Source organism: Carassius auratus, chromosome 26 (genome assembly GCF_003368295.1).
Source record: "Carassius auratus strain Wakin chromosome 26, ASM336829v1, whole genome shotgun sequence".
Lineage (NCBI taxonomy): Eukaryota > Metazoa > Chordata > Actinopteri > Cypriniformes > Cyprinidae > Carassius > Carassius auratus.
In genome coordinates, this window is record NC_039268.1 from 7,492,035 (window position 1) to 7,514,397 (window position 22,363).

Here is a 22,363-nt window from a genome sequence, read left to right on the forward strand (position 1 = left end):
ATAAACACATTTGACAAAGGACCTTATTATGCAAAATAATTGTTATACAAACATTTAAACATATTAAAACCTCAATTATTTTTGAGCTTATTTAACCCTGTATGGTCTACTTTATCATAATCAAAACATCATCAAATATTTGCTGAGAAATCTGTAAAAATCCTCTATGTGCATTCTGCCTGGGATTGATTGTTTATACTTGTTTAGTTTGTAAATATCTTTTAGTATCATTCTAAAAATGGTCCAACATTAGGTTGTGGTAACGTAAGAATCAGAATCTGAATCAGAATCAGGTTTATTGCCAGGTATGTTTACACATACAAGAAATTTGTTTTAGTAACAAGCTCCACAGTGCAATAAAAAGACAGTGACAAGACAAGACAGAGAGAGAGAAAAAATAATAATATACAAATAGACAAAATAGACAATGTACAAAATAAACAATTTTGTATGTACAGGTATGTTATGTGCACATTTGAAATGTAAATAAGTATGTGTGTTAAATGTATAATAGTGTTATGTGTTCCATGTTTCAAGAATATATTTTATATTGTTATTTCAATAACAATATCAGTTTCAAGAACATTTAATGAACTGAAGCAACTTTACATTATTATCCATACATCATTTTAGGAAAAAAAAAAAGACTTTTGCAGTTTATTTGTAATTCTCAGTCATTACTGTTTTGCATTGAATGGTTTGCCCTCCAGTGCAGAGCTTTTATTATAAAACTAAGCAAAAATATAATCTTACTAATATATATTTTTCTGAGATATAGTGACAAGTTGATAACTGATATAAATTTGCACTTTATGTAAGTATTCTGCAGTACTGTTATACTACAAATTTCTTGTTATAAGCTACCTGTATTTCATCTTTTTGGCTAAGTTCCATAATTTTTCCATAATTTAGCTCAGTTTGTGCCTCTGAATTTTTTTCTTCCATGAGAATGACCACTAATTTCTAATAATATCATAATACTTTATGGTCACAAAACCCTGATGTGTCAAACACAAAACATGACAAACTTTCCCAAATGTGAGTAAGTGTGGTCAAAATTGTAAAAAAAACTGTTACATTAAAAATATGTATTTTTTTTCTATTTTTTTACTATTAGACTTTTACTTCTTAAAATTGACAAAAAAATTAAAGAGAGCCTTCTGATAAAGTCTATAAATTGACATCACAAATTCAATTCAATTCAATTCAAGTTTATTTGTATAGCGCTTTTTACAATTAAAATCATTACAAAGCAACTACAGAAAATTACGTTTCTACAATATTTAGTAGTAGCTTATAAGTGGTCACTGTCAGTTTGTGTGCATATGACAGGATTTTTCAGAAAAATTTATACAAGACGTAGTCAGCCAGACGATGAACATTATTAACAGCAGTTATTATATGATGCAGTCACACTTTTTTGTTAGCAATATTTTTTATATTTGTTAGTTCTGTTTGTTGATTTAGGCTTAGCATCATCTGGGTCCTCTGAGGGTCAGCGTCATCTCTTCTCAGGTGTTCTGGATCCAGACTGGAGCTTGTGTAAATCCTAGTTACCACAAAACATAGAAACAAATAGAGACATCATTAGCATAGCTGCTGTTTGAACAAAGTAAAATTAATTAGTTTAACCAAAGCTAAAGAATAAGAATGTGCATTTGATTAGATGCAATTGCAGTCACAATTTAAGAGATGCATTATTCGAATGCTTGGCGAAAGAGATGTGTTTTTAATCTAGATTTAAAGAGAGAGTGTGTCTGAACCCCGAACATTATAAGGAAGCCTATTCCAGAGTTTGGGAGCCAAATGTGAAAAAGCACTACCTCCTTTAGTGGACTTTGCTATCCTAGGAACTACAAAAAGTTCAGCGTTTTGTGACCTTAGGGAGCGTGATGGATTGTAACGTGGTTTAAGGCTAGTTAGGTACGCAGGAGCTAAACCATTTAGGGCCTTATAGGTAAGTAATGATAATTTGTAACTGATACAGAACTTAATACCAACACGTAACTGTTAGTATTCTCCCAAAAGGAAAGGGAGTTTTCCCCACTGCTGGCATGTCTGTTTGAAATATTTCACTCCTGTAACTTAATTAATCACACTTATAAAGGAAATGCAATTCTGTCACATTTATATAAAAATGTAATTCAAAATGTAAAAAAAAAATTTTTTATGCTTTTACTGCTATGCTCTACTGATTGACTGATTTTACTGAGGACTTTTAATTTGAATGAGAAACGTTTTCATTTCCTGTGCATGAATTAATTGGAGAGATTTAATAAGATAAATTTTCACTAGTGGAATAGAGCATCACAGTCCCACCCACAGCCTGAGAGAGCTTTGGTGCCGGAAGTAAATTTCCCATTCATTTCTCCCATTGACTTTCGGAAAAATCAGAATCTAAAGAGTTTTAGAACATGTGTGAGGATAACCAGCTACGGCTGAACTCATAAGCATATAACATATCATTTAGAGTGAAAGAATTAAGAGAAAATCCAAAAAAAAAGTCCAAGGTACAAGACAGTGTACATATTTTCATTTCGAGAGCAGGAACTACTCATCCCATAAAACACCGCGCCTCACTGAATTCGACTGAAGCCACAACCGCGAACTAATAAATAAAAACAGATCTCTCTCATCAGTTTGGTTTTTTTGGAGGCACCTTGCATAAAATGGGATGCAGACACTGAAAATATACTGTATGTAGTCAACTGAACTTAAAACTACTTTATTGGCTTAAATGTTTCACATGCAGAATTGCCAAAGCAAAAACAAAATGTCCAAATTTATAGTAATAAATAGATAACAAGAACCATAGCAAAAGAAAGATTAAAATAAGAAAAGGCAGTGGCTGTTTACACTAAGTACAAATGGCTATAGATTCTATTTATACTATGTTAAAATAACAGGATTTTCTCCTATTTATATTACTTATTGCAAATAGTGGCAATTATTTGCACCTCAGTATTGTAGTTCATTATAAAACATTATGCAATAATGACTGAGTGTAAATTATAATTTTAATTATAATTATTAAATGGATGCCAGCATATTAGGACAATAAAGCCCTCCCACAACACTGTTTGATTATTTCCTTCGTTTTTATTTAAAATAAATGCTTTTCTGATGTGATTTGAAATTTGAAAATGTAGGGGAAAAAAGGCAGATTCGGACCGGATCGATTTCATCAAATTGTGAACAACACACGTTTTACCAGAGCCGACGACTGTACTTTATCTGTTGTAATTTTGACTAGCTCAATAAGAAATATAAGGTGCCATTAAAGTGTAATATTACAATATACACAGTTAAGTAAAGTGCAACAGAATGTTAATATATTGTAAGATACTACACAGATATTACAGAATAAACTTTAATTCCGTATAATTTTACCTCAGATGAAACATGGTTAAACACGGTTGTTTTTCCCATCTTTTTTACACCTTAATGTTCTTTAATGTTCTTTAATACTTTTTATCATACATTTTATTAGAGTTTTCTTTTAAGTATGCACATCGTTTTAATGCACGCACGACCCGAAAACAACTAACGTCATCACGCAATGCAAATTACAGGCGCATGCGCGGTAAACACATATGTGACGTACATACGTGACGTACATACGTGACGTACATACGTGACGTACATAAGTGACGGACGTATGTGACGTCACCGCGCTACAGTCTGCAGCGAAGGGTGTCTCTCCAAATCTGATGACGGCCGCTCGCGCAAACTTTTTCTTCCATTGAATTTTATTCTATCTAGTGAATGTGCAGTAATAGCAGTTCTTTCAGTATTAATCGTGTAAATAAATAGTGTTTTATATAGGTATTGTGTATTGATTTTTATATTTATCACCGTGTATTTTATATCGTGTGTGTGTGTGTGTGTATGTGTGTGTGTGTGTGTGAAAGTGGTTAACAATAAAGTCAGCAACATGGTGCAGTGCTTTGTACCTGAATGCAATCAACGCTCAGTCGTCAACACATGTTGTTGCCATTATTCAGTAAATGCACAAAAAGGTATGCCTAGGCTAAATATTGTTTTGACTGGCATTATCAAAATACTTGATATGACTCATACCATATGAAGGCTACATTAGCCTTGCTAAAGTGGACGATAATGCTAACTAACGTTACCAACCTCCCTGCAAAACACTCATGGCAGTCAAGGAGCTCATGATTGCATGCAACACAGGTTTTTATTTTATTTCATTTTTGATCTTCAGTCTTCACGGACCTTCGCGGTGGTTTAATGAGACGGTTACACTGAATCAATCAGAGTGCAGTTCCTCAATACAAATAAACATACAGATCTTCTCTTAATACCAGTTTATCAAATATATCACAAATATGTTTGAAATGCAAAGCTGCTTTTTCAAACCATTTGATCAAATATTTTGTTCTAAAATATATCAAAACAAATTCATTGATTCAAACTTGATAATTTATTACTCACATGACTATTTAATGGTGCTACACTTCTGCAAGAGGGTGACAGAACAACAATTACCCATAATACACTACAAAATCCTCAGCCAAGGAGATTCAAGTCTGTATTGGTTTTATTTATCTGTTACTTTTATGCAACAATACTATGTTGGCTGAAGAAATAATTTTTAAGTAAAGCTGACAATACACACTTTTTTGTTGAATGAACTACACTAAATTAAATTAACATTGTTAAATTAATTTTTTTAAGTAATCACAACATGAATGGATTAAGTAAAATTGGCAAAAGTGAAAGTACATTTTTGTGAGTGTAGGAATTAAAATGAATAGGAAAATATATTTTTTAATTAATACAATAATAATACAAGCAATGACACTAATATGGCTCTATTTATTGGATTTTAAAACATTGTGGTGCTTAACAGAATCTGCTGCTTAATTGTTTATAAATCTCAAAATTTATGGGAGACAATTTATAAAGCAGGTCTGTCTGGTTGGCACAAATGTTATTTTGTGCTACACATCTGAATGAAATATGAAGAACAACAGACTGGAGATTTTTCTTTGTTTTGAAAGCCTTTGAAACACTTTGTCAAACTTTGATGAGGACATGTCCCACACACAAATTACACCTATTAGGAAAAGGATCATAGAATCATAATTAATGCATAGTTTTTAAAGCTGAAAATTTATATAATAAATTTAAAGTGAAAAACTCTAAATTGACATTCCTAGAATTCTCTTTATGACACCTCACATTTTTTTTCTCATGTTTCTTCACAGTTTTTGTCCCCTACCAGTTACATTAGAATTTTATGTTAATTTTCGGAAAGTTCACCTGAAGCTTAAAGTTCTGTCATCATTTATTTACCTTAAAGTTTTTCCAAGCTTGCATGAAGTTCTTTCTTTAAACATAAAAGATAATTTGATGAAAAAAAGGTATATTAGGGGGACTATTAATTGTTTGGTTACTCACTTTTTATGTTTAACAAAACCGTGTTTCTATGGTGAAATTCTGGCAACCACAGATTTTATTACAGTGTAGGGGGATACTTTCTCTATCCAAAGCGAGTTTATGATCCCTAGTTATAAAGTTCAACTAATTAGGTTGTGCCCTATAATGACCATGCACCGGGTTTAATATAAATAAATAATAATATTATTAATAACGGTTAATACTGAGGTCTGCGACTATATCGGATCTAGAATTGCTGAACAGTGACTATATAACTCAATACTGTAAGCTAAACAAGCGAACCGTTCACACAAACAGCGTTGTGCTTTTTAAAAACGCAAACAGAATAAAAAGATGTTATATTTGTTCAATTCATCATATTATAATTACGTTATTATCTGCTGAACTTAAAACGATACCTGAGCGTGGGGCGGCCTAATGGACTCCTCCCTCAAACACACGTTTACCATATTAGTTTTGTGTGTGTGTGTGTGCGTGTGTGTGTTTTGCTTTTGGTTTTTCAGTTATTTACAATCATAAATACTGATGCTGTTAAGAAAAAATACAGGAAAATAATTAATTGTCAGTGCTATATTAATATTCACGAGACATATATTTCGTCACGAACGTAATTAATATTCAGAATACAACCCTTAGGATCGGTCATATCCGCAACCAGGAAGTCTAATGTTTTCCGTGAGTTTGCCTTAAATCTGGACCTTTTGGCTTTATGTGTGATGTTCAGACAGTGTGATAGAGTCTGTGCGTACGTCGGCTTATGGCGTGCGTATAAACATTGCTGTTTTTCTAGTGTAGGAAAACAGACATTTGAAAATATCCCTGATGTAACAGACAGTTGCTTGTATGTGTACTAATAAGTAACAAACTTGTTTGTCTGTGCTGCTTCGGTTAGGGTATATTCTGACAAACCATGTTTTTGTGTGTGTATATTTGTGTTGTAGGAGTCACGTCTCTATTTTTAAAGTGGCTGCTATTGGTGTCACCAAATGTTTTGATAATGGCGCCATTCCCTAGGTCGTTTAACTGGTGAAAAGAGCCTTTTACAGGAAATTTGTGAAATAGAGAGTCATTATTAGGCCCTAATAGAGTTTATGCATTAGCACTTTGAAATGTATGACTTCAAGTTCAAAGTAGCATTTAATGCCTGCAAAGCAGCTTTCAGCTAATGGCTGTATATGGATGACATGGCTATTACAATCCAACCTGTATGTGTCTGTTTTGTTTTTGTGGCCAGAATAACACAAATGTAGATTTTACACAAAGCACTGACGATGACCCTCTTATTGATGGACCACTGGTTTCCCAAGATGCACTTGAGTCAGTGATCAAGAGAGAGTTTCAGAAATTACCCACACATTGGGCAGTGAGTGTCATCTCCTTTTTACATGTGAGTATAGATACAGACAGATTTCACTGCACTTACTTGCGAAGGAAAATAAGCATTTTTAGATATTGAAAAACAAGATGTTAAATGTTGCCCCACACAGAAAAAAAAATCACTTTAAGCATGGCAGTTTTGTTATACTCACCCTCACGTTGTTCCAGACTTTTTTCTTTTTTTTATGAATCATTAAACTTAAATTAAGTCTTTTTACATGAACACTAGCACACACACTACACAATTACCACATTTACAGTGTGTTTTTTTGTGTAATTTCTCTGTTTCTGGTTTGCAGGTGGTTTATGTGGTTATATGCATTGTAATCACAGTATTTTGCTGGATATCTGATGAGCACACTCCTGAGTGCACTGCAGCATTGCAGGGCATCGACTCCAAGACTGTGATCTTACTGGGAAAATTTGCGCTCTGGGTGATGGTTTTCATATATGATAGATTTGTCCAGCATCACCATAGCGCAGTGAGACGGAGAGGTTATCTGGACTTCTACAGACTGACCCGTGAAATAAAAAACCTTCCTCTACTCATTCACTCTGCAGGTGAAAAGATGTTTCACACTGTTAATATTCCAATCCTTGTTTTCTTAGCCACTTCATAAAGTGAAAAACTTGCTAATGCTAATTGAAGTAGTCACGTCCCCAAATACCTGTTATGTTTCACAATCACAAATGACCACTAGATGGCAGCACATAAGTTGTTACTGTAACTGTAAATAAACATTGATTTTGAAATGTCATAACTGATGCACAGTTGCTTTTATTTATAATCTTAAATGACTGAATCCTATATATACATATATTTTTCATTTTATAATATGGTAAGACTTACTCTTTCATTTCAATTTTTTACGAAGAAGCCTATTAAGAAATTAGATTTATTTTTTAAATGCTGCTGTCACGTACTTACTATTAATTTAAGAATCCTAAAAAAGGTATCACACCTTTCCACAAAAATATAAAAGGGCACAACTGTTTTCAACATTGATAATTATAATATTTAATGTTTCTAGAGCACCAAATCAGCAGGTTAGAATGACTTCTGAAAGATCACGTGAGCCTGAAATAATGGCTGTAGGAAAATATTCAAATATTGATAATTTAGTAAATAAGCCTGATACAAATCCAAGCGTAATTAAATATTTACACTTCTAACTAGTGAGTAACTGTAATTGATATTCGTTGCTAATATAATGCAGTATTGATCTCATTTTTTTCTCCCTTACACAGGTAATGCATTGACCCTGATTGTAATTGCTTCGTCGTCTCTGCTGGATGCAAATGTGAAGAATCTTTCTGTTTATCTTCTGTTGGCCATCATCTGTTTGGAGCTACTGCTGTCGGTTATATGCTTGCTTAAATACGCAGGTATTCACACACAAGATTTGTTCAAAGTTCATTCTGAATCATATTTTTGTGTAGTAAATAACACAAAAATCATACACAAAACCTTCTGTTTTTTTCTCTATGCATACATATTGCACACACATGGGGTCCAGAATTCTTTTTTTTACCACACCTGCCATGGGCATTAAGTATATTCCACTGGCCTTGAAACTAGTTTTTGCAATATTTTATTTTAGACATGGATTTTTCCCCTCTTTTGACAGTGTAATTATGTTTTTTTTCTGTATTTGGTCATTTTGTTGCTCAAATCATTCTATGTTTTAGTAAACATACCTCAAAACTGCTGCTTTTATTCCTGTTCTTAAAAAAACAACAGCTTAGATACAGCAGATTTCACTAATTATCGGCCAATCTCCAATTTACCATTTGCTTCCAAAATGTTGTTGCCACTCAGCTACAGTCTTTTCTAGTTCTTAATGATCAGTTTGACGTATTTCAAACTGGTTTCCGCTCACATCACAGTACTGAAACTGCTCTAGTAAAGGCTGTCAATGATATCTTTCTGGCGACTCTGGTAATCTTTCAATTCTCCTAATATCTGACCATTTGATACTGTCTGTCACAAGTTATTGCTCTATTGCCTTTCAGAGATAGGTGCCTCAGGTGCTGCATTAGCCTGGTTGTCTTCCTATCTTACAGATAGACAATACTACATTGCTATGCACAATTATAAATCCCCCACTGCTTTACTCAGACTGGGTGTTCCTCAGGGCTCTGCTCTTGGGCCATTACTATTTTTTATTTACATTATGCCTCTTGGACATATAATTCATTGTTAGGATTTTGATAACAACAGACCACAACATTATATGTGTGATAATGAGTTAAAGACAGATGATAAACCTAGATGCTTCAACAATATTTCCATATGCCACTGTCAGAAGTTTGGGCATTACTCTTGATCTTTTGCTGACCCTGTTTGTTTACATTCGTAAACTTTCTAAAGTTGCATTTCTCAAGCTTCGCTGTATAGCCAACTTCGTTATTATGTCAGTCCAAAAGATGCTGAATCATTAGTGCACACAATTATTACATCGCACCTCATCTACGGGAATGCTGCTTTTGCTGGATTGCCAGTGCACTATATTTGTCGCTTATAATACATTTAGATACATTCAAAATTCTGCTGCAAGAATATCAACTCACTCTAAACAATCTGCTCATATCACAGCATCTCACATTATTTACAATATTCTTAAAAAAAACAAACTTTAAACGACTCAAAGGTCTGATTTTCTTGGAAAATTTCTATTGCTACCACTCACAAAAATGCACTCATTTTTAATGGCTAAATGCAAGTAATAGTTGCCACAAGTACAGTACATGCACACCTCCCCCAGCATGCATTACAATACCCAAGCTTCTGTCCTTAGCCCCTTTGGAAACACACCAGGCAGCTGTTGTCCCTCTTATCCTCTTTAAGTCACATTTTGTGCTCTATATGATAAAATAATAGTTCTTTGCTCTCCTGTGGTAAGATCTGGCGAGAAGGGGAAATATTTTCGAGAATGTCTAAGAGAAAAGACCATATGGGGGGGTAAGAAGCTTGTTATGGACACATGGCTCATCTTTGCCAAAGGCAACCTGAATGCACCCCACCCTAATACACCATTGCATTGTCTTTAATGTTGACACACACACACTTACACACATTCTCGTATCAGTGCCTGGATTCCAGAGATGATTAGTGAAGTGAAGCTTGACCACATGTTATCTATAGAGACACACCCTTACTCGCTCACTTTATTCTCAATGAGGTCTATCAGCAGATATCACCTCATGTCTCATATATCACTCTGAATTATGCATGAGGCCAGGACAATGTTTTTGATGTTTATTTTTACATGCAAAAGTTTGGGGTCAGGAAGATATATATATTTATTTATTATTAATACTAACAATACTTTTATCTTGCAAGGATGCATACAATTTATCAAATAGTAAGAGTAAGTACATGTATAATGTTATAAAATATTTTTTTATAAAGATTTTTGTCAATATTTCCACAAAGTTTTAAACAGCACAACTGTTTTCAGCATTGATAATAATAATGATCAAAAGAAGAAATGTTTCTTCAGTACCAAATCAGCATATTGGAATGGTTTCTGAAGGATTGCATGACACTAAAGACTGGAGTAATGGCTGCTGAGAATTCAGCTTTGCCTTGAAGAGCATTAGAGACTTCTTTCAAAAACATTTTTTAAATCTTACCAGCCCCAAATTTTGAATGTATTTGAGTAAATGGTCCACAATCTGGAAATAACCATTTCAGGATTTGGAAAAAAATAATGATGAGGATAATAATAATAATACAAACACTGTGATGTGATAATTAATAAGGAATATTTAAAACTCTGCACTTTTTCTGTTTTTGATTCAACTGAAGCATAAGTTGCTCTTTGGAACAACTTTGTAAAATGTTTGTAAGAAACCTTCCTGTTCTTTCCCACGTGAGATTATTCCCAAAATAATAACCCCAGGTCTCAATCCAGTGCCCTTTATTTGCCGCACATTTATTGTGCTAACGAGTGATCTCTATCCATTTAACCACCGTTTATCTCCTCCTATCCATATATCCATCTCTCTGTCCCCTTCCTAGAGGAAGGTGCAGTTAGGTCAGAGTCATGCTCCAGGGTCTTTGAAGTGTCCTCTGTGATGTTGTATCTCTGCCTTTCTCTCTTCATTTGAACATGAATGTAGCGTTCTGTATGGGCCGTATGCCGCCTCTGCACTTCAAAGGAAGTTTAGGGCTCTTCAAAGGGGACGAGGGAGGTGATTGGGACCTGCATTGTTTTACCGCGATGCACGGACATCATGTGCTCGGTCCCCATCATGTCCAAATGTGCTCAAGGATGGCATTAGTGTGGAATGCAGAAATATGACACTTTGAGGAACTTAAAGAGCACATCATTTCTCAGAGTTCTAGAATCAAATGCCTTTTGAGTTCTTAAAGCTTGGATATGTCGCACAAAAGTGCAAAAAATTTCTATGCATTGAACTTCCGTGCAACATTGTGTTAGAATGCAAATGTCATGAATCATTGATCATTATTGTAATGGTGTTTATTTTTACGGTAGTCTTTTGTGGAGGGAAACACTACTGTTTAGCGAAGATATAAGGAATGTGACACGTATATATTAGAAAGACTGTCACTCTTTCTCTTTAAAAACATTCTTTTAAAGGCTTTTCTTGATGTGTGGTAACAGAACTGACAAATTACCCTTAATAACCTTCCAGCATTACATATCTAAACTAACATAAACACTGTATTTGTCTCAAATAACTGCTTGAGCTTCATTTAGTATTATAGATAGTGCTTATATGGCACTTCAGAGCGAGAGAAATGGTGTGCATTATCTCTAAAGAGGGATTGCCTGATCTCCTTCCTGCCCGACTCAATGGCCTGTTGGCCCCCATTTCCTGCAGGTGATTGAAGAAAGAGCAGTTTTATCTGATTGGTGTGTTTGTGATGGGTTGGCCAGGTGTGGGTCAGGAACAACGCTGAGGTGTTTGTGTATGTGTGTTACTGTTTTTGGTGATTATGTTCTAATTAGCATGTATTCAGACACCCTGAGATATCTTGGGATATTTTCCACTTTGATTTGTAGATTATCTTTTGACAGATATGTTTCAAAATGCATGCTCCTAAAGCACATATTATACTTATCTTACTCATTCTCAAGGTGAAGCATGTCATTTATTTAAATATTAGAATGCAGAAACAAGTATAGAATATTAACATATCAAATGTTGCCAATTTTGTCATCAGTCAGAACTCTTTGACATATTGTTGCTCTAGACATAAGGCACCTATCAGTTGCTGTCAATTGCTACCAAATTTTGAAGGTCTTTTGAGCAGTTTGTGTACACACTGTAGACCTCAAGTGATATTACATTTAATAAAAAAGTTGAACTGGCTACAAAAGTGGATACAACATCTATTTTCATTTGCTGTTCATTTGATTTGTTCTTTTGAACACTTGGGATGTAAATTATGCTTTATTCGCAAATTCTTTAAATTCTGATTTTTCTCAGATAGAAACATTGATAATGACTCAATTTTGCACAATTTTGGAGAGATACTTCCCCATTTTGATTGACCAATGGCAGTAGGTATGTGCCTATATTTTATTTTTATGTGCTTAAATAGAAGAAAAATTGTTGCTTGGGGACACTGAGTAACTCGACCTGCCTCAAAGAGACTTTGTCAAAGCTTTGTTTGATGTTAAAAGGACATCACTAGAAATACATCAGTTACACTACTGTTTAAAAGTTTAGGGTTGGTACAATTCTTTTTCTTTCTTTTGTTACGCTTGAGGCAGCATTTTATTTGATCAAAGCAATATATAGTTAAAAACAGTCATATTGTGAAATATTATTACAATTCACTTTTATATTTGTATATTTTTTGACAATACAGTTTATTTCTGTGATAGCAAAGCTAAGTTTGCGGTAGCTATTTATCCAGTCTTCAGTGTAATCAGGATCCTTCACGAATCATTCTAATATGCTGATTTGGTGCCCAAGATGTCTTAATATCAATATTGAAAACAGTTGTGCTGTTTTATATTGTTTTATTTAATTTTATTCATGTATTTTAAATTTTGACAAATGGAAAATTTTAAAGAACTGCATTTATTTGAAATAGAATTTATTTGAAAGCTTTTAAAATCTTTGCTGTCAATTTTGAATATTTTAATGCTTTTGAAGGGTAATGTGGTTTCTAGTTATCCAAACAATTTTCACTATTTATTTATCCCAATCTGGCTTTTTTTATTTATATAATGCACATATTGTACACTCTAGAGTCTTTAATTCAGGTTATGAATGAATTCACTTGAACTAGCTGTTGTGTTGCAGTGTAGGAAGTGAAAGTTTGCTGATAGAGAGGTACATTAAAGGTGTGAGAGAGGAGGGAAGTGACGTGTGAAATCACACAGTTGCCCTGCGTTCTCAACCTCACAAAACACACACTAGCCACGTGTCTATTAGCACACCTTACGGTGAAGGATATCCGCGCTGAGTGTGACTCCTGCTCACACACGCTGAACGTGTGTCTTTACACACCTATCCCACATTAAAGCATGTCTTGCACCGTCAGACACACACCACAGCTATCAACATTTCTGTCTGGCACACTTCTGCATGTGTCGTTTTTCAATGGGCGAAACTTTCCCTGTTTATTATGTTAAAGGAGGAGCTGGAATAAGAATGAGAGTATAAATGTAACGATGCATGTGAAAAAAGTTTAATTTCAGGTTGAAATGGAGAAAAAAATACTAGATTTTCTTGTCTAGATATTTAGTGGTATATTGACATTATTGTGTAGAAGGAAGAGATAAAAAATTAGAAAACTACATTCTTATTATATTGTATATTTATCTCCTCATATTCTGTGTGTTTTAGTACACGTGGTGAAGTTTAATAGCAAGAAACCACATCCTGATGTGACTGAAGAAGAACGCTCTCATGGCTGTTCCAGCGAAGGACATACAGAGACAGGCTTCAGGTAAATTGGTAATAGACCCATATATATACAGTATATATATATATATATATATATATATATATATATATATATATATATATATATTTACTTTTTAATTATATCTGTCCAGTAATAGGACATTTTCTGTCCTGTTTTTTACCCCCCTCATCAAAACGCTCTGTTTGAATAGGTGTGGCGTATTGTAGACTCGGAAGTAAACGCCTACTGCTATGATTGGTTAAAAGTTGTGCATGTTTGATAGCCTACATCTTTCACAGACAGATGCTGAAGTGATTTAGGTAAAAAATGCAAATACTCACATTCAACGGTCTGTTTAATAGTCCAAGCAATAGTGATTACGTAATAAAAACAGTTTCTCACACTTGTGTATTCGGACATTACTGTCGGATCCAGTATAGCTGGCAGCATCATCTTTTAGTTTCAATCTTTCTGAAAATTCCATGTTGAATTGGGCCTTGTTTGTAAATGAATCCACAGTAAAATATAGTGAGCAAAGGACCAAGATCTTCCTGATGTGGTCTGGATCTTCATTAAAAATAAAGTTTATCCACTCTTTCCTAACGTTAAGATCAGAAGGAAGTGTAATTTAAAGACTGTGTTTCCACAGCTTGGCACTGAACAGCATTGTCTCGTCTTCAGAGCATATTTATCGTTCGGTTGCATGTGTAGACCTGCGTTCACCTCACCATATCTACAATACATGGACGAATCGGTGGGCGGAGCTAAACAGGCAGCGCTGTAGAAGCAGGCATTGATCTTCTTCTGTGGAGTTGGTGTTCAGCCACAGTATTACTTTATACATTCCACAAGCTGTCATTTGTCAGACTGACTTCAATATAAGCTGTTTTTAGAAGAAAAACACAGTTCTGAGTTTTGAAATTTACAGGATGCTTTTATAATACACTGACCTCTTATATGTCAAAAGATCAAGAGAATTTTGGTTTCTCAGTTCACAACCTCTTTAAAATATATGTGATACTTAAAAAAAATATTTTATAATACTCTGGCAATGATGCTTTAAATTGATCAAACGTGACATTGAAGACTTTATTATAAAAAATAGTAGCAAATCATTTATTTTGATGTGCATTTCTTGACACCAAATCAGCAGAGTACAGTAAAAGAATTTATGAAGGACCATGTGACACTGAAGATGAATGAATAATGAATTTTTTGAAGATTTAAATAAAAAGAGTTGTTTACTCCAAGCCTGTCATTTTATGTTTATTTTTTTGTCACACAGGCATTGTTTTTTGTTGTTGTGGTATTTGTTCGTTAACTTCTTAAGATTTTTTTTATTTTTTTATTTGTGCCATAGGCATGTATAATTTCTTCCTTCCAGTGGTTCATAGTAGGCCTACATTTGTTAAACAGTTGTAATATAAGATGGTTTTCTGTACATGCATCTGTTTTCCACTGTTTTTTCCCTCTCATACTGATCCATTTATGGTTATCTGTATTGGCCAAAACAGGCCATACTGGGGCATCCTTAAATACAACGTATTTTCTGTGTGACTAGTGTTTTCATAGGCATGCACACACACACTCACATTTCAATCCCAAGTGCTGTGGACGGATCCGACAGGTGCACATGTGTTCTGTGGTTTATTTCACAGGGACGGCTCCAGTCTGGAGGATGTGGTGGAAAAGCAGGCGGACCTGATTGATTATCTGAAACAGCACAACAGTGTTCTGAGCCGGAGGATCCTCACGCTGACCGCTCAACAGATCAGAGGCTGACACATGCAAACAGAGAGAGGGACTCAGGTCTGTTTGTGCATATGATAGGGTTTGAAGCCTTGCGTGCGAGTGTGTGTGAGCGTGTCTATCTTGACTGGCATCGGCAGCCATGGCTCACTGATCAGAAGGCTTTTGGTAGGAAACGAACCCTGGTAACCTCTCTAACGATGCTCTCATGTTTCCATGACTACAAGTCCGAGTAGACAATAGCTGCAATTAGGAAGTCAGAAACCTCTGCTGCAGAAATGTTCAGTAAATATGCTCATTATGAGCTGGGAATAGTGAGATCTAATCAAACTAAAAGCTTTATAATGTAACTTGTGGTTTTACTTGTCTGTGAGGGTATTGATATGTTGGTACAGCGATAGTTCATTAGTACTTAATTAGGTTTCTTTAGTGCATTTTGTTTTTCTGTGTCAGTGCTGTTTTTGTGTGTAAGAAATGTGTTGGACGGATATTTATTGTGGTATGTATATGTTGGAGCTGTTCTCAAATCGTGACCTTTTTAGTTCTGATTCTACAGATGTTGTGAACTACTGTCATTTTAAGTAAAATAATGTGAATAAAATGATTGAAACTTTTTGGAATAAAATTTCCACAGATTTTATTAAATTGGGTTGGTCAGTTTTTAATGTGCTCTTGGTTCGATGATTCAGAAAGTTTCAAGATAAAGAAGGTTTTGATTAAAACACGCATCAGGTTCTTAGAAATATACTTTTTGTATATTAGTTATGTAAGGTTTTGGAAAACTTGTATACCATGTTCAACAAAAGTTCAACAAAAATAATGTGTGTTACGAAGTAAAAAAAAAAAAAGTAATTAAATTATTCTTTAAATACATCAAAGTATACACATTAAAATACTTAAATACTTAAAATAAAGTTTACCATTTTTACTTTTTAGACATTCAATGATAATGAAAAGACTTTCACGGTAACATCAAGATATTTTGTCACAAATGTTATTATTTTGTTATTTTATATTATAATTATTTTAATTATAAATCATTTCAGTTGCTGTTCAGGACATTTTACAGATAATAAAAGGAAAATGTATTTTTTAAGACTCCTTAAAATATAAAAGAGGGCCACTTTTTTTTTTCGTTATATTTTGAGGATAAGTGTTTAACATTTTGACTTAAAATATAAATGTGTTTTTAAGAATAGTAGTCAACAGAAAAGGAAAATACACATGCAACACGTGCGGAAAAATACACCATCTGGGATCAGGAATGTTAACCTTTCTGAACACTGTTTTTTTTTTTTCAGACACCGTCAGTCAAAACAAGAACAATCCCAATTTGTCAAAACCAATTGTCAAACTGGGCAGTCTATTGATGCCAGTATAACACTTTTCATTCACTTTGCCCCCCCTACCTCCCCCAAGGATTGTGGCACACGAAGCCCACGTGAAAAGACAATACACTTTTTAATCAGGATAATAATAAAACATTTGAAGTGCATAACTTACATATAAACACATTTCATTCAGTTCTTACTATTTACAATGGTTCTGGCAAACTCAAACTGATTGCGCGATGAGTTTTCAGCATGTTTGGTTACAGTTGATGTCCCCATGGCTTGTTCACTTAACATTCATAAAACAATACACTTCCTTTACAGAAGTGACTAGCATGGCTTGGTTACAGTATACGGGCAAATGAACAGTCCTCAGTGAGTCTGATATCATTTCCCGTCCATCACTGGTCTTTGGTTTTCTTAACGCTTGACAAGACATCATAGCTGTGGATAGTTGAGGAGTTGTGAACCCTGAAGAAAACACAAACAGAGTTTCAATCCACAATCATTCAAGCCTATGGAATAGATATTTATTGTTCTTGATGTGATCTTTGTGCAGCTTTTCTTTTAGACATTGTTCCTATATATGTGTGTGTGTGTGCGTCTGTTTGTGTGTTTTGTTAACTCCAGACGAGCTCTGGCTCATTGTGTGGGGGTCATAGAGTAAAGGTTAAAGGTGACAACCTCTCCAGAGTGTCTGAAAACAGTAGGCGGCTCCGGTAGGCTGTCACAGTGAATGTGTGTCCCCACAAATACAGTGTCACATCATCACACACACATTTCAACACAAACAACCACCCACATTTTGACTGTTGAGTATTTTGAGAATAGAAAATGTGGATGTTTATGTAAGAACCAACTATGACTTGGTATTCTTGAGTTTTGCCCTTCAATTAACAAAAAGGCCCATCAGCAGCCATGGCACACAAACTATAGTCACCTCTTTTTCACCTTATGACCCCTTTGTGTGGTAGTTGGGCATTTTCATAGTCTTCGAATAGTATTTTCTCTTTACTGTATTTTATTTTATTTTGTTTTATGTCAGAATAACACTGCAAAGGTCTTAACCTTAAAACACAAAAATAGAATGGGGAAAAGATATTAATTGATAATCACACAATTTATTCAGTTTATATTTATCTTGTATCTTTTCAGTTCTGTTGGTAAACCATTCTATAAGTGTAGTACACCCTGCACTGAAATGGCCACCAGGTGCATTACAAGCCGTCCCACCCAGGTTTTACAGTGTGTGTGGCAGATAGTTAAAATGGGTTGTATTTAAGGGGGTAGGGCTTTTCTCGTCCGTCTGTGTGTCTCTGCTCGGGCTATGTAAGTTTCCACTCTTTTGTGTGTGTGTGTGGGTAGGTGTGGAGTGTTTGTGTTTACTCCCGGTCTGAGGGAAAGTCGCACGGCTATAAAGATCCAATAATTTCCCAGCTCATTTAGTACAGGGTATTTACCCAAAGTCTCTCTGTTTGTTTCCGCTGTGGCTTAAGGCCACTGAAGATCCAACAGCCGGTTTGTTAATTAATCTGGCCGTCCCTTCTCCAGAGATGACAATGGAGTGGTGCTCAGCTAACAGGGAACGTTCTCAGAACATTCTAACACAGCTCTCTCAGAATTCTTTCAAAGTTAACAAACATTCTTCCAGTTACATTATTAGAATATTAAAGGCCAGGTAACTCTGAATGAACAATGTTCTCAAAACATTATTTATATGGAGTTTTAGTTGGATGTTCATTTAACTTTCTTTTAAAACATTACTACTTACTAGTTTCAGATGGTTCAGAGACCATTCAAAAATAACATTCCCATTATTTTAAAATGATTAAACAGATCATTCTTTTCATATTGTCCCTAATGTTAGAACATAAACATTTTAAAACATTAAAAAATGGGATGTTATGAACGAAAAACATTCTTAGAACATATTTTTATTATGTAAATGTATTTTCTTGAATTGGCTTCTTCTTAAATTGACTGCATGCACTTGTTAGGCAAAATTTGGCATGTGTTGTCAAGGAGTCAAAAAAGTAGTTTGAGGTATTTTGCGATTTTTTGTCTGCAAATACTTTCATGGAATGTCAGAATTTGGATTTCCTAATGATGCTCCTCTTTGATAGCACTTTTTCAATATTTGCTCATTCCTTAGAGTAATAAAAGGGAATAAATAGCCAGTGAAGTGAAGTCTTACCTCAAGGGAATGGCACTCTGGAGTGTAAAGGCAGACAGCGTTTCTTTGGACAATTGTGTCTGCGATATTTCCGCCTCAGGTTGAGAAAATCTGGAAAGGGAAGTAAATAAGAATTGTTAGGGATATGGACTATTATTAACCTTTATGCTTATATTGTCACATTTGTGTAGCGCTTTATACAATACAGATAGATTTACAGCAGCTTTATAGTAATAAACAAGAAAATAATTATATTAATGTTGCTAAGTTCTTTAATTATGTAAAAAAACATTTCAGGTGTAAAGCAGCTCTAAATAAAGTTTAGTCTGAATGTAGCAAAATTCATTGCTGTGACAATCTACAATTTTCTTTAAAATTGTAAAACTGACAATTTGATAATTTTGGGGGTTGGGGAGATATGCATGCCTTGCCCCCTGCACCCCTCCCCTGACTTGGGTGTTGCCTGAAATAAACTCAAAATCAATGGTCTCCCCAGTTGGTAACAAACAATCTGGAGGGCAATATAACAATCAGAGGTTCTTGTGATAACGTTCATATCACTTCCCTCCATAAGCAGCTATTAGATCCTCTCCCAGAGGCGCGAGGACAATAGCACGGAGCGCACGGGAGGAGAAGCGGGTGCTTTTATATCTTGCTTTGACTAAAGCAATGCGAACTCCATGTACCTCCCTCTCTTTCTCTCTTTCACCGCAGTAACCCTATGCTAATGCATTACACCATTGTGCTCAACATCATGACTAACAATAAACTCCGGTGCTTGATCGCCCACGGGCACCAGATTAATTGCGCATAGCCGCCACAGCAGCGGGAGAGGACAGTGTACACGTAGGCAAAATTACATTTAGTTACAGTATACGAATATACCTGTGTTTGGTATAAACGTAGAAAAAACTACGTAAAATACCATGGTCTCCTGCAAATGTAATTTTTTTGTGTTAGCGTAATAATAATAAAAAAACAAAATCGTTGTTTATATTTAATTTTAAAAGTGCAAAGAAATAACATTTATTCCCAAGTCAAGGGTCAAGTGAAGTCTTTGTGAAACCTGAGCTCGTCTCTGGAGTATGTTAAGATGCTGAGTTTTACAGAAGCGTCAAGCGCCACTTAAAACCCACTCAGAGTCAGAGCACTGACCCTAAATCAGCCATGACTGAGCACAGACCACTAACCAGGATACACCTAAATATGCCAACTAGATCCTTCTTTACTAATGAGGGGACGTTTATCAAAAGTGACTGCAGAACAGTTGGATATGAAACCGTTCAGGTAGTCTATACGCGAATAGATAAAAAAAAAAAGATATATAATATATGCATCGTAATTGACTGATTGATATGTATATATATATATATATATATATATATATATATATATATATATATATATATATATATATATTACTAAACGAACTACTTTTAACTTCCAAAACATAATTTCGAGACGATAACTTACAGTTTAATCAGATGTTGATTCAGTTACCGCTCAGAGCACTCACTGAGTTCATTGAGAGAGCAATTCGTCAGACTGATTCGAACCATTATAAAATAACCTGTTCATAAGAGTCATTTGCTTGTGAATCAGTTGCACTGTATTTTTGTTCCATTACTTGCTGCCCGGAACTTAATGTTCTTTCTTTTGGCCTATTTTACTTTACACTTTTATCTTATAACATTCCCTTCAGACTACAAGCTCACAAATAATGACACACAATTCATGTTAATTATTTTAAGCAGTAAGGTGCTTCACACTCAAGTGCATTAGTAGCCTATCGCTTTAAAATAACCCGTGTAATTCAACCACTACTAATGTGATTCTTTAGAATTTTAGGCATCTTAATAAAGTTGACTTGATATTTTGGGATAAATGAGTTAGAACTGGAGTTTAAGCAGTCAGAAACTATAACTTAGCAGAAGAAAAAGTAATTTCACTTGTTAGTCTACTTTTTTTTTAAGGGTTTGTTGCAACCATTTTAATCCAATGCTACACAACGCAGCATACTATTACTTATTTGGAATCACGTCTCTTTTTTTCGAAACATGCTCTTGAGGTGAAGTACCTTGTTTTCCGGCGCTGGCGATGAGCAGGAATGTGAGCAGCAGCAGCAGCAGATAGAGTGGATGGAAGAATCTCATGGTGATGCTGCGTGAGGTTTGGTCCGCTGGGCAGACCCGTGTCCTCCGATGTCTCCGGTATCTTCGAATGCAAAGTCTGTTAATATTTACGTACAAATCCTGTTATGTGTCTTTCGGTCTCAGTAATTTTTCTTCTGAGCTCGTATAAGACGCCGTTATAGTGGATGTGCAGCTCAAGTCAGTTCTCAAACTTTTCCAAAGTTTCAGATGGCGATATTCACTCTCTTTTCTCTCTCCCCAGAGGGATGGATAGATAGACAGATGACCTGATGAGTGTGAATGTCCAGTCGAGACAATGCAGCTTCACCCCCTCTTTATACAGACAAGAGAAAGGGGGAGGAGAGGGCACAACAGAAGGAGAGGTATGGAAGACCAAAAACTGGGTGGGGACATGGGACATCTCTTTCTTTCTCTCACACAGTCACACTTTGCCTTGCACATATTGACCCCACATGGTTAGGTAACAGAGCAGGCAGAAATAATATTTTTGGAGATCATACTTTATGTGTGCAAATTTTATTTGCATAGTGTTTTCAAATGGCCCAAAATCTAATAATAGTTCAAATTACTTCTGTTTTGTATTCTCTGTTTAAGTTTTCCAAAAATATTGAAATTCATACAAGTATAGAAAAATTTTTTTTGCATCATATTTACAAATATGATGCCAACAAAAACACACCAACAAGTGTACAGCAAAATATTTTGATTATTTTCAGTGATTTCAAGTGAATCTCAGACTTTTGGACCCCACTGTATGTGTATTTGTGTTTTTATCTGTGTGGATAAATATAGATTATTGAGAGATGTTGTCTCGTAATATGTATGTAGTCAAGTGTGTCTGTTTTAGGTTAGAGATTAGCACTGGTCAAAGAGGTGTGTGAATTATTGGCTGGCCTGGTCAGTTAAGTGTGTGTGTGTGTGTGTGTGAACGAGCTGTAAAGTGCTGATATAGTGTAGCTGGTGGATCTATGAACTCTTCTTTACTAATGAGCTACTATTGTACTTGTACCTAGAACAAAACCTCACAACAGGAGAGCCAGACTGACACAAACTTTACACACTGGCCAAAGTCTCTTAGACCGAATGTCCACCTTTTTCATTATAAGTGTGGATTTATATGGTTTAATACCCAACTTGACTTTTAGAGGCATACCATGTTAGTAAATCCCCCTGGGAGAAATCAAGGAAAGGAGCGAAGCGACAAATCATAATGGCAAAGCATTATAGTTTACAGAGTATAGAGTATAGTTTACATTAGAGTTAA

At 34.9% G+C, this 22,363-nt stretch overlaps 2 protein-coding genes across 2 annotated transcripts; one reads left to right on the top strand and one right to left on the bottom strand.

Annotated features, from left to right (window-relative positions):
- The first annotated feature begins 5,883 nt into the window (after positions 1-5,883).
- Positions 5,884-16,084, top strand: LOC113044208 (transmembrane protein 192). Its single transcript, XM_026203968.1, has 6 exons — positions 5,884-6,099; positions 6,659-6,811; positions 7,101-7,362; positions 8,050-8,187; positions 13,633-13,735; positions 15,352-16,084. Exons 1-6 carry the CDS (start codon positions 6,091-6,093, stop codon positions 15,473-15,475), a joined length of 789 nt encoding a protein of 262 aa, XP_026059753.1. The 5' UTR covers positions 5,884-6,090; the 3' UTR covers positions 15,476-16,084.
- Positions 16,085-16,884: 800 nt separating this feature from the next.
- Positions 16,885-21,401, bottom strand: apela (apelin receptor early endogenous ligand). Its single transcript, XM_026203969.1, has 3 exons — positions 21,024-21,401; positions 18,968-19,057; positions 16,885-17,244 (listed from the first exon to the last, which is right to left on the bottom strand). Exons 1-2 carry the CDS (start codon positions 21,097-21,099, stop codon positions 18,969-18,971), a joined length of 165 nt encoding a protein of 54 aa, XP_026059754.1. The 5' UTR covers positions 21,100-21,401; the 3' UTR covers positions 16,885-17,244; position 18,968.
- Between the last annotated feature and the right edge of the window lie 962 nt (positions 21,402-22,363).

Coding starts and splice junctions, on each gene's coding strand:
- LOC113044208 (XM_026203968.1), top strand. Junction 7,363..8,049: donor TCTACTCATTCACTCTGCAG/GTGAAAAGATGT, acceptor TCCCTTACACAG/GTAATGCATTGACCCTGATT. Junction 13,736..15,351: donor CATACAGAGACAGGCTTCAG/GTAAATTGGTAA, acceptor TTTATTTCACAG/GGACGGCTCCAGTCTGGAGG.
- apela (XM_026203969.1), bottom strand. CDS start 21,099: ATGAGATTCTTCCATCCACTCTATCTGCTGCTGCTGCTGCTCACATTC. Junction 19,058..21,023: donor CGCCAGCGCCGGAAAACAAG/GTACTTCACCTC, acceptor TTCCCTTTCCAG/ATTTTCTCAACCTGAGGCGG.